The following is a 13,459-nucleotide window of genomic DNA, read 5'->3' on the forward strand; positions in this document are numbered from 1 at the left end:
CCGGATCAGTACTAGTGTATATAATATGCCATTATTTCCAAAATGAATAAATAAATAAACAGTGGAATTGACAAATGTCTTGGTATGAAAAGACCCTTGAGTGACCTTCTTGACCGAAAACCAATTTCCGGATGTGAACTGTGCACCAGTTTTCCTAGATATGAAATTCTTGATCACTAAAAGGTGGTCTGTGTGGTTGCCACAATAGGTCCCCCCGTTATCTTGGTGAAAATTCAAATAAAGTCATTGACTATCATATCTCCTAGTAATCATAAGGTGCACTAGTGTCCATACCAAATCCACTCAACTTCCGGTTGACCCAGTGTTGTGAAACTTTTCAACTTATTGTATGCTGCTAACTTAATGCCGTGGCTATCTATAGTAAACATTTTAATGTTTGTTAAATAAATCTTTTTGCAAAAATTTTTCATTAGAGGAATTCATAATCTCTTTGTTGCTTTCATTTTTTACAGATTTCTCTAAAGGAACCCCATGCAGACGTCATACTGTCTGCTTTAGCACGCTCTTCTAGCGTCAAACGCCGCGTACGGTTTATCTTATTCTCTAAGTTTTTAATATGTAAAAATGTAAAGAACACAAATAGATTTTTTCTTGGAAAATGGAAAATACATAATTTAATTTTTTTTCTATAATGAGCCAAGCGTTTTACCATATTTGGCCATAACAACTTAAGGTCAGACGATACGTTCCCCAAATATCTGTTTTGTACATTTTCATAAAGTATGAAAAATATACAAAATTTTAATAACTTTATGATTTCTAAAGTGGTTTCTAATTGTTTTTTTTTTTAATTTGAAACACTAAAAATGTGATTTTGGCAAACTAATTTTTTTCTCTAAAGGGTTATTTAAGAAATGCCATCCTCTTGTATCTCGCACAAATGCCCGGTAAGGTACCTCAATTTTTGTGAGTAAACATGTTAAAATAGTAATTGTTCAATGACAAAATCTTGGAAAAAATTATATATATTATAGAGGAACGTCTCGTCTGTCCTTAAAGTTGAAAGATACCTTTTTCTAATGTGTGACATCTTTCCTACCCAAGAAATATCAGCTGACGAAGTTTAATTATTCAAAAGCCTCATGGTATTTATTCTATGATTCATCTCACCTAAGATGGGCATATCAAATTTTTTTTATCTACAAACGTTTGCCCAAAGTTTAGTTGAAATAAGCTCAGTCACAATACAGAAATAAACCCCCATTAGAGCCTGTGGGTTTGAAAACATTAGGCTATGGACTACAATGCTCACCAGAACAATCTCTTCATCACATCAATGACAATGCAGAATAACATTATAATATTGTGCCAGTTTTGATTATCACTGATCAAATAAAAATTTGAAATATTAACATTTGCAAAACAATGAAAAATAGATAAAATACTAGTCTTGTGGAAAATTTTCATCCTACTTCATTATTTTATTAACAGAGATATAAAATCTAAAGGTTTCAATCTGAATCACATACAAGTTTTCATACTGCCAACGTTTAAATAAAACTTCCAATAAGAAACTCTTGCTTCTGTACATGTAATTTGAAAATTTAATGTCATTTCTTTTATGAATTTAATGACAGATGATACATACATTATTTATCAAACATAGGTAATCAGAGATTACAGAGCTCACCTCAACGAATGTTGTCTTAATTTAGGCAAAGTCCCACAATTAACCAACATTCTAGAAGTTAAGATCCCAAAAAGCAAAATTTATGTAATTTTGATCTGATAAAGCATGCAGTTTCTTAGAAATAGACCTATCCAAAAACTTCAAACTAGTGGCCTATCAAGAAAATGTAATTCAAATCCAGCATCTGAAGCAAGTTTGAGAGTGTTCATCTCTTGACGCATCATTTATGAAAATTTGGTTAATATAAGCCTTATAGTTTCTTGGTGTTAAAACTTGAACCCATAACTTTTACCTGGTCCATTATCTGGAAAATGTATGTGGGATCCAGCATCCGAAGCAAATCTATCAGTGTGCATTCTTTGATGTTTCATCTATGCAAGTTTGGTCATCACAGGGCTCATAGTTACATGGAAATGGGACCTGAACCCAAACATTAACCTGTTCACTCATCCGGAAAATGTAAGTCAGATCCAGCATCCGAAGCAAGTCTGGTAGTGTGCATCCTTAGATGTATCATCCATGCAAGTTTGGCCATCATAGGGCTTATAGTTAATTGGAAATAAGACCTAGACCACAAACTGTACCAAAAATGTTAACCTGCTCCAAAAACATTAACCTGGTCATTTCTTTGCTGCAAATTCAGCACCTGAAACCTCATCTGGTACAATGAAACACGGTAGAAGCATGTTCCATGCATCTATGATCAATATGGGGCATACAACTACTTACAAAGAAAAATAGCTACAAAAACGTTAATTTGGACGCTGACACCGATGCTGAGGGTATCACATGAGTTCCCCCAACTTCATTGAGGTGAGCTAAAAATCTTAAAAATATCAACTTTGGTTGTGTTTACACATGTATCTGCATAGTTTTTAATTTTTTCATTCAGATTTTCACAATAATGGGATTGTAGTGACAATCAATTGTTAAAAATAGTATAATGCTAGCTGTAGAAAGTGAAATTTTGGAAATCTTTGACTCACAGCATATCTTACTATAAAAAAAATATAATTTTTTGCCTTAATCACAAGCAAAATAGGTCATAAAATTTACACCAATACGTAGTACTGCGAGTACCTCACAGTTAAAGTATCTAACTTGCTGCCGCTCTTTTGCGTGAGAGTCAAGAAAGCTCCAAATCTTGTGAGATTTCTGGAGCATAACATTGTTTACAGTAGTGACAATCAAATGATTCAAACAATTATTCTGCCATAAATACAATGTATTGCCAAGGGTTGAAATCCAAATAGTAGATTGCAAAATAAAGTACTTGACCAGCTTTCAAAATCAACGATTTTCAATGAAAATTAAATGAGAAGAGTCCGCTTAGTAAAAAGTACGAAAAAAATGTATCATCTGAGGACTAGCTCCTCTCAAACATTTATTAGGCTGGTTCAGCGAAAGGAGATGGGTGAACATGACGAGAAAATTATATCAAAATTTTCCTTAATATTTCATCTAACATTAAAGTATACGTTATGTAAAATCTCTACAACTTGCGCAAATCTCATGAAGATTGGAGTTATTTGCCTTTGTAATATTATACAAGGGAAAGAGGACAAAACGAGTCATTTTTTACACTATTATAACATTAGTTTTCGATATGAGTGGGTCTTCTCTCCATTTTTTGGAAAGTTCGTCCTCAAAGTTTGCATAGTTTACAAGCATACAAATTTTGGTTTCCAAAATTATGGAGCAAAGACCCACTATACCTAAACCTTTATGACATGACTTCCGTATCTTTTCGAGAAATACTTGAAGTACACTAAGTCAATGGTCATATAACAAACATGATTTAAATGCCATCCTTCCTCAGGACTTGTGTAGCGTAGTGGTTAGCGTGCTAGACTCAACAGAGAATGCTACTGATGAATTTATTGCCAGGGTTCGAACCCAATTGATACCCCATTATTTTTTTTATATAAAATAAATTTTAACGAAAAATTTTTCTCAAAACTTTTTGTTAATCATGATTTCATAAAATTCAATAATGAGAACCTTAATTAGTCTAAATACTTAATGCACAATTTGAATATATGACTTTTATGTATCTGAAACTATTGTGGTTTCTGCACGCTAAGTTCGCCCATCTCCTTTCAACAGGATTTATTTCTTATCTGCCTTCACAAACTCCACAATGATCGATCTTGCATTGTATTCAATAGCACATAGTCCCCATCCAATAGACGTTTTCTACCTTTACCACTAGAGACTTCCACTAAGTTAAGCAATCGCCATATCAAGTACCGTATTGCGGGTTATTTTAGATGGGTGCTAATTTTGGCTTATTTAGGCGTTCTGATGGTAGCCTGCTAAAATTTTAATCCCTAAAATAGTCAGTTTTTAGTGTTTATCTGTAAAGAGCTGGAACTCCGTGTCAGCTAAAATAAATAACACCAAAATTAGCATGATTAGTGCATACCTTTGAGCAGGCAAAACGCCAAATTTTACACTGGCAAAGAAAACCCAGTACTATATGATATTAAGATATATCTTTTTAAATGTTTATATTATCGATCCTTTATTGTTTTGAAGAAAAGAATGTTGCAAAGAACTCGTTTATAAAACAAGAAAACAAAACTTAAGCAAAGTCCGTTTACTTTGTGTGAAGTCTATTATGATATACTCAACCTTTAATATATAAAAAATGGGAAAGACAACGTCATCTTTTGAAGTTTTTCCCTGCATTCAAAACATAATTTTAATGAAAGAAGAAACAAAATATACTCAATAAAAGTGTGTTTGCATTTGTAAACAATTTAAAATGTTTCTGCTTGATGAAATCTTCAGATTATTGATAATTCTAACAAAATAAAAAATTCTTTTCTATAATATAGGGACCTGACCTGATTTTCTTACAAACCAAAACTTACACACTAATGAATCATAACAATGCATCAACATTCAAACTATTTCAACAAGTAGCATCAATATTTTACCCTATTAACAATCATTAGTAAGTGGTGTGAATTCACGTTTCATACATGCAAATCAGCACAATCATACTTGTGATAACTGATGAGGATGACAATGTTTTCTATGTAAGCTGAACACATAGGTCATTAGAGATTTACTATGAGGAGATCCTGAGGGAATTCTAAACAATGGACACTTTCTGTATCCGGGGTATCCGGGGTTTGTGATTGACAGCCGAGTCCACTGTCTTGATGTCCTGATCCCCTCCAGGGTGGGGCTTACTGACAGGAGGTGGGGTGGCACTAGGTGTCCTCACTGGAGAGTCAGGAAACTGCTTCTTGTTTTCACTTGGTGAATGAAATGAATGTGAAACTGAAGTCTTGCCATTCTCTCCATTCAGAGCTACATGTTCCAGTTGCAGAAGACGGTCTGTGGTGTTACAGGAGGAATCGGCCGCCACATAGCGGACCTCCACCGTGTCCTGTTCTGGCGGGGTCTCACACCGCCTCCGCCGCATCTGTTCTGGAGTGAGTCGCCGCCGGTGATAAAGTCCACAGATTACCAACACAATGCAGAAAAACGATGATATAGAGGCTCCAATGGCTATGTGTAAAATGTCAAATTTAGAAACAGCTGGACCTGGAAAGAAACCAGAATAAACAAAAATATCAAGAAGAAAAATGCAGTATTTAATTAATATAGATTATTATAAATTCATATCATGGAATCAACATGCAAGTAATATGGTATTATAAAAATACTATTAATGATAAAAAAAATATAAGCATTAAACTATAGAACAGAAAGCACACAACTATATACACTCACCTCGACCAACACACACTATATACATGTAGTCTGATCCAAAATTTGAAGTAAACTACACACTGATATATTAATCACCGATGTTTTACCTGTTTAGTAAAGAATCTCCTTGGTATTGCAACTTAACCTTGTTTCTTTCGTTTCTATTTCTCCAATTTGATAAAGACACCTTAGTCATTTTCTTCTTAAAATATTTGATTATTTGTGATAAACCCTGTAGTATTTATGTTTACTTTATGTATACTTACATAGTTAAAAAAATAGCTGCATGTGCAAAGGGAGGAGAGGCTCCAAACTTGTGCATGCCCCCCCCCCCCTTTAATATTTTTTGTCACAATTAATTCACAATACTTAATTTTATTGCATTTGGATGATGATTTGAAAATTCTAAATATAGTGCTTATAGATGTGGTACAAGTGATTTAATAAGAAAGAAAGAAAGAAAAAAAGAACAAGGCTATATATCTCCAATATAATATAATAATTAAATCATAAAAAAATAATTCTCAAATCTTGTATGCAAAATGAATTAAAAATCAATGCATGCTTTAAATCCTAAATAGTTTTCTTTACACTAAAAACTTAATAAGTACAATTTAATCATGAAGAATTTACATTCAAACTAAATGATAACAATATTCTGACTTGAGGCACTACCGAGGTGAGTTGTATATATATATAAACATGTATAGATACTAAAAATTAAGTGTCAATAAGTGTAATAAAGAAAGTACTATATATAAATAATCTAAATCTACAGGCAGAAATTGAGGATCAGGAGTTATGATGTCAATTCGACCTATCTTCTCTTTTGCAGACCTTTTTTTCATCAAGGACGTTAAGGATAAAACAAAAATATACAGGAACAAATGCTTTCTCTCTAATAGGGAAGTGACAAAGTTGTGGTTGTAATTTGTCTTTGGATCACATAATCCATACTCTAAAGATTCATGGGATACATGTATAATCCTGTAGAATGTTAGGGAAAGAAAAACAAAGAACAACTGTCATCAAGTATTTTAAGTCTGTGTTGTCTGACAGAACTTAATCTGGTTCCATTGACTTACTTTCTCCAAGTTTCTAAACCTACGAATGCATGGATCTTAATCTATTTCATCTGTTAAATTATTGTTTAGGAGAAGAAAAAAACCCAGAATTTGTCAATGTCATTCATCTGTCTCAGAGAGGAGGTGAAGCCTTATTTCCAAGAATGATGGGGTTTAGTGCAAGGGGCCAGGAAGCTCAGATAAAGGCCTACATTTTTATAAACAAATTTAAATTTGTTTCCTTCAAACAAAATTCCTTTTGGGCAAGTTTTGTTAAGATTCATCCAGTACTTTGGGAGAATATTAATTGCAAGGCCCAGGGACCTAAACCCACTCTTCTCATAAATAATGCTGTCACTAGGTCAACAATTGAAGAGCTGCTAAATGAAAATAAGAGGCCCACAGGCCTTATAGGTCACCTGAGTATCATGACATAACTTTCCAACAATTGAATTAGGTTTGTGATTTAAACCAGAGGCCTCGAAATTCACAATTTTGAAAGAAGCACCATTGCAAATCACAACTGTACACTTTTAAAACATGTTTACTTTAATTCCAAGAGGCAGAGCTTAGGAACAAAGAAAATCCCATCCCACAGGAATCCCTGATCCTGTCATTTAATTACATTTGTATTTTGGAAAAGGTATTCTTCTTCATCAAAAATCTTTGATTCATACCAAAGAGCAGATTTTGAAGCATTAATTCAAGTGCAGTATATACTCATTAGAGCTCCTCCCCCTCACATGCAGTATCCCTGACCCATGAGCCATTTTTGAATTTAAAATCATTTTCACTATTTTCAAAGAGGCACCCCTCCTCACCATAACTATGTACTTAGATCATCGGCATAATACATGTACCTAGGAGCAGAGGAAAAGATTTTCAAATAACATTTCCAAAAATTTAACATTATCTCAGACCAGTAGCGTAAGCTTCTTGAGCCTTCAGCTCGGAAGAGCTAAGAGTGTGAAATGCACATTTAAATGAGTAGCATCTTTCATAAATGAAGCTCATTCACATTTTTAAATCTCATGTAAGCTACATTAGCAATAGCATTCAGTCATGGTCACATAAAAGTATAAAACATATTTCAAAGTATCAAATTATATAATCCCAATAAAATCATAAAAATCCAAACAGTTCATTACATCATATAATAATTATTTTCTCAAAGTTGGAGGGGTAATAGTAATGCAATTATGTGTGTTTTTGTTTGTGTGTGAGTTTGTCTTTGTACAAAACAGAAGTGATGTAATTTGCATTATCATCAATGTCAAATGCTGTCTCGATTCAAATATATGCTCTTTGTGAGGGGATACTCCACTTTGCTGTGCCCTATTAAATTATATATTCTTAGCCTCTACATAGTCTATGCAAATGGCTCAAATCACTACATCTTTTCACTGGAAACGAGGCTGTGATCACTGCAGTCTCTGTGTGTGTGCAACAGCAAAAGAAAAAATACCTAATAATCAATTATACATCTTTTATTGACCACTGTAAAGCACAGGTCAATATTGATACTTTACTGGTGAATATCAAACCAAATTCACCGGAGTCCATAATTGTATAAAACTTACTATTATAACAAGGATATATTTCAGAATGTCGATTTTTACAGTACTGTTATAATTTTGCAGAGTGCTTAATGAATTGCATACTTTGATTTCAGTATTTTTATGTTTTTTTTTCTTTTCGCAAAACTTAAAAAAATTGGTTTACTTGATTTATCATTTTACAGTAAAAGTATATTGTTAAGGAAGTCAGCAAGATTCCAATTTCACATGAGCAAGTCTATTTCCCGAGGCACAGGTGAGGGAGGTGGGCTGCTTCAGGGGAACTGGAATCTTGCAGACTTCCTTAACGATATACTTTAACTGTTTTATTATACCGATACCAAAATTAATCTATTTTCAAAACCCGTAAATGCAATTCTGTTTTATAAAATATATGCATATATGCAGCGCAATGGAAAAATTTACTTCTAAGAATGTATAGATCAAATAAATAATTTCCACAATTAAGAGGCCTTAATTTGCATTTGAATCAATGGTCTATCAAAAAAAAAAACATGTAAATGCAAGCAACTTTATTTCATAAACAATTTACACTACAACCATCTAGCTCCAATGCACATTAGTTGACCATGATGATGTCACTATAACACATTATTCTTTCCCATAAAATCAGACCCACTTCCTTATACTTAAGAAATGTTTTGTGTGAGTTATTGGTGTGTGAATCACACAGACTTGTCATGTAGGCATATTTCATGAAGCGTGCTAGCGCTTCATAAAAAAATATGCCTATATGCAAGTCTGTGTGATTCACACACCAATAATTCACACTAAACTTAAAAACATTCCTTAAATTTACATTTTACATGTTTGGAAGCACCAAAAATATACTCAATATTTGAATTTCTCGTTGCCCTATATCATTATACTTTTACTAAAGTCACTGTAGCCTAATTTTGACGCCTCGTTAACACACATTTCTCCGTGTACATTTCTACAAGTGAGTATACACAAAAATGGTTTTCAAATCAATTTCACAGTTGGCTTAGTAGAAAAACACACAAATGTAAATATATAATTTTAAACTGCATGAACATTATGAATATACATGTTTCTATTTGGAACACATCAGTACTTTACATATGATTTAAGGAAATTGCTAGGTGTTCCGAATAAATGTGTATCAGTTCATCAAACTGACACAACTTTTTGCAGGGAGTCAGTCTCTTTATGGCAATTTTCAGAAAATCAGTAAGATATATTAATATACTCTAAAACAGTGAAAAATCAGTAGAGGTATAATAAATTTTCCTGACTGATATTTGTTATTAAAGCATAGAAGTCAAACTTCAAGTCAGAATGTGTTAGTAGGACAAAGCAGTCAATATTATGCCAAATATTGAATTTATCAAACAAAATCAAACTTGGAAAACGATAAATCACTCTGCACTAAATGTATACTGATACCTGAGGAGGACTCCCCTCTTTTGGGGAACGGTGTTGGACCTAATAAAAATATATACAAGTTTTTATCCTACACTGAAACATATGGTGACTTAAGATTTTCTGATGTGAAGTAGGGTGTTGAAGAGTTTTATGTGAGAAATATAGATTGTTTCAATCAAGTCTTCTTTTTACATTGTTTTAGAAGTAATTAATTTTGCATTTATATAGAATACCAAACATGCCACATGTCTTTATAAACATTAAATAAACTTGATTTTTTCCCCCTCAAAACTACAAGAATTTTATCGTATACTGAAACGCAAAAAAATGCAACATCCTATTTTAGGGGAAAATATTATATACAGAACATAATTTTGTATCTAAAAAGTAAGGATATCTTCAACTTAATAAAAATAGGTAATTTATCAGTTGAATAATTCATCATACCATTACGAGAAGTTAAGTTTGAGTCCCATTAACAAAAATCAAAAATTTCATGTCTAACAAAACATTTGGCAATAAAATAGGGTTTTAAGGGATTGTATTTGTTCATCATAAGAAATACAGCAATCAATTCAAAAAATAATTTCTCGATCCTTTCTTTACTTGTATGCAATGAAAAGACTTCCTGAAAATGACTAATTAGTACACATTCCCATTGCTCTAGCTGGAAAATCTCAAAGTAAAGGTGATAAAGAGATGCAGATGCATACATGCACTTCATCATGCCTCAACAGGCTCTTAATATGTATTAGTAGCATGAATGACAGCTAGTATTTGGGGCAGAAGTCCAAGGGTTACTACACTGCGCTAGCCTACAGAAAATTTGACCTCATCAACTGAAAAACAGGTATTCAAAAATGGCAAATATTTCTTTCGCTTAGATCCCGAGATTGATGAACCTACTGCATTGGAGAAATCAAACTGCAATTGACGTGCATGGCAGAAATTGGATGGTCGGGAAAGGGGATGTTTTACACGTAACAGTCAAGTGTTACCTTCTAAATAAAAAAGATAATCATTTAACATATTTATCAAATCTCTGTAGATTTAAAATCCATCTTTACCTTAGCTGTGTTCATTTTTGAAAATCATTAGATAAAAAAATCTAATATTTGTAGATCATTGCTTGTTGCATTTCTTTTGCTTTTCAGTATAAAAACTCCAGGACCTTTATTTTGGTAGAGTTACTGTAAAAATGATTTCTGTCATGATGATCAAGGACCATGCATGATCTTAATAATAAAACTACACTAGGCATATCATAAATTTTTGACAATATGTAGCTCTTTATTCATCCTATTTTCTTCAAATATATATGTGTAAAACTAAAATCCTTTTGTAGATTTTTTCCTTGCCAAAAAAAAGGGCAACAGTCTAAACAAATTGGCTTTTTCACCACATCCCAATAATCTATGTGAAAATGCTTATGTATAAAGTGGAAATCTGTTAACTAGCAAAAAAGGATTCAGAGTATTTTTTTTACTTCTTTCTTTGGTTAATTGTAAACCTTTTTTCTGGACCAAGCCCTGTCCTTACGGATATCTTATGTTGACAAACTTGAACCATTAATACTAATGCTTTGACTTTCTGTAACCCTGACTATTTCAGATTAAAAAAAATATGCTAAACAGTTTTAATTGAAGTATGTAATCCTTTGTAGAGCCAACCTGCTTGCCAAAGGATCAATAAACTAGGGTTTAATGCAAAACAAGAGGCCCATGGGCCACATCACTCACCTGAGCAATGTGGCTAGGAAAAAAGCATAAATCAGTTTATTATTGAAAAGTTGAAAGCCAATACTGGTCCCAAACAATCCTTAAAATGGAGAGGGTATGATATGAACAACCTTGAATCAACACTAACTAAGGATGCTTGTATATTTCTTTGACTACCTGTGGCTTTATTGCCCTTTACATTTGAACTTACATTGTGGCCCCGCCCTACCCCCGGGGGTCATGACTTGAACAAAATTGAATCTACACTACCTGAGAATGCTTCCATATGAATAGGACTAATCATGGCTTTGCTATTTTTGAAAAGAAGATTTTTAAAGATTTTTTCTACATGTTTCTATGTTAAACTGGGATTCCATGTTGTGGCCCCGCCATAGCGCCAGGGGTCATAATTTGCACAAACTTGAATTTCCACTTCTTGAGGATGCTTCCATAAAAATATGATCATTCATGCCTTTGCTATTCCAGAGCAGAAGACTTTAAAGGAATTTTCCTACATATTTCTATGTGAAACTTTGATCGGCCATCGGGGGTCATAATTTGAAGAAATTTGAATCTACACTATCTGAGGATGCTTCCCTATAAGTTTCATATTTCCTGGCACAGTGGTTCTTGAAAAGAAGATATTTAAAGAATTTTCCTATATATTTCTATGTAAAACTTTGATCGGCCATTGTGGCCCTGCCCTACCCCCTGGGGGTCATGATTGGAACAAACTTGAATCTGCACTACCTGAGAATGCTTCCCTATAAGTTTCATCTTTCCTGGCACAGTGGTTCTTGAGAAGAAGATTTTTAAAACATACCATCAAATTTTCACTATTTCTAAATTATCTCCCCTTGAATAAGGGCATGGTCGTTCATTTGAATAAATTTGAATCCCCTTCACCTAAGGATACTTTGTACCAAATTTGGTTGAAATTGGCACAGTGGTTCTAGAGATTAAGTCGAAAATGTGAAATTAAAGTTAAGGACGACAACGACAGACAACGGCCTTCAGCTCAGGTGAGCTAAAAAAAAAGTCTAGACCCATTTTCCTTTTCTTAGGGGCTTGAGTGAAAAAAAATATCTAAAAGTAATTAATTAACATGACCTTGCATATTTGAATTTGTATCTTAATGAAAATATGTATAAAAATTCATTAATTACAGATAGACAGATAAAAACAAGTCTATTAGAATCTAAAAAAAACTTGACTGGGCTTTCATCTCACACACATTTTTCAAGATATCTGTTAATACATTTAATATGTAGAGAGTTCTGTTTTTTTTTTTTTTGGAAAGGAGGGTTGGGGTTGGGGTTGGGTGTGTGTGTTAGAACAAATAACTGCCTGCAAGATTCTCCTGTATCACTATTTATTTCAGCTGATCAGGTTTATTTCATGTTATTTGCAATACATGTATAGGCAAAGCAAATAAACTGTATGAAATTGTTTTAAAATCCTGCATTTTAGTTTGAAGTCCAGAATCTCCTCTTTCAAAACATGTATATAGACAAATCATGTCCATATTAAAACTTGTCAGGAAGAATATTTCATTACCAAAATAAGATTAATGTAACATACATATACCTATATGAGTTAATTTTGAATTAAAAAAGAATGTGTTCTATACACAATTATTCATGCTTTGCTACGTATTTCACAAAATGAAACAAATCCATGTTAAGATAAGGGGAGAACAATCCGATCTATTTAGAATAGTTTGACTTACAGCCCTCTTCTTCATCTGAGTTATCTCCACTCCCACAGTTAGGCACCTGGTTACATGCTAGTTCAGTGTGAATGCAGTACTCACTTTTTGAGCATCGGAAGAAATCACAGCTGACTGTAGATAAAGAAAAGTCAAAATTTTTAATATGCAATAACTAAAGGTACAATATACATGGAACAAAATACTGACATAAATACTTCCAAAAACTCTGCAATACATTGCTTTTGTGCCAGGTCATTTTGATGAAATCAAATTCTTAGTTTTAAGATGATAAAAGGTACTTTCCTATATACACAAAATTCAAATTTCTTCTCTTTCATTATTTTTGCTACAGTGTATCTCTGCTCAGAATGTGAATCTTAACTGTTGTCCACATTAACTTATCTAGAGGTTAAAAAAGTTTTAATAACTTTTCATAAAACAGTTACGTGTTGGCATCTAGAAGTCAATATCTTCAATGTTTAGAGTATGTTAAAGCGAGTTGAAAGTCCAAGTCCCCTTTTTGTTTACATATATAAACCTCAATATCTGAAATCAATGGTTATCTACTTATCTCAAAGGGTTTTGATTTCCTGGCAGCTGCTCCAAGTCGCTCTTAAAATTTTGAT

At 33.0% G+C, this 13,459-nt stretch overlaps 1 protein-coding gene across 4 annotated transcripts in view; it reads right to left on the reverse strand.

Moving 5' to 3' along the window:
- Positions 1-596: 596 nt before the first annotated feature.
- Positions 597-13,459, reverse strand: part of LOC134278752 (cubilin-like) — a 123,469-nt gene continuing 110,606 nt past the window's right edge. For 3 of the 4 annotated variants that reach the window (XM_062761041.1, XM_062761040.1, XM_062761039.1), the window contains 3 exons: positions 12,852-12,965; positions 9,426-9,464; positions 597-5,209 (listed from right to left, as the gene is read on the reverse strand). In XM_062761041.1, the coding sequence (XP_062617025.1) occupies positions 4,752-5,209; positions 9,426-9,464; positions 12,852-12,965 (611 nt within the window). In that variant the 3' untranslated portion in view covers positions 597-4,751. The remainder of the gene's footprint in view (positions 5,210-9,425; positions 9,465-12,851; positions 12,966-13,459) is intronic. The other variant, XM_062761043.1, reaches the window with a different exon arrangement.

This window comes from Saccostrea cucullata, unplaced genomic scaffold (assembly GCF_032062105.1).
Source record: "Saccostrea cucullata isolate Sc308-1 unplaced genomic scaffold, CSIRO_AGI_Scuc_v1 ctg909, whole genome shotgun sequence".
Taxonomy (NCBI): domain Eukaryota; kingdom Metazoa; phylum Mollusca; class Bivalvia; order Ostreida; family Ostreidae; genus Saccostrea; species Saccostrea cuccullata.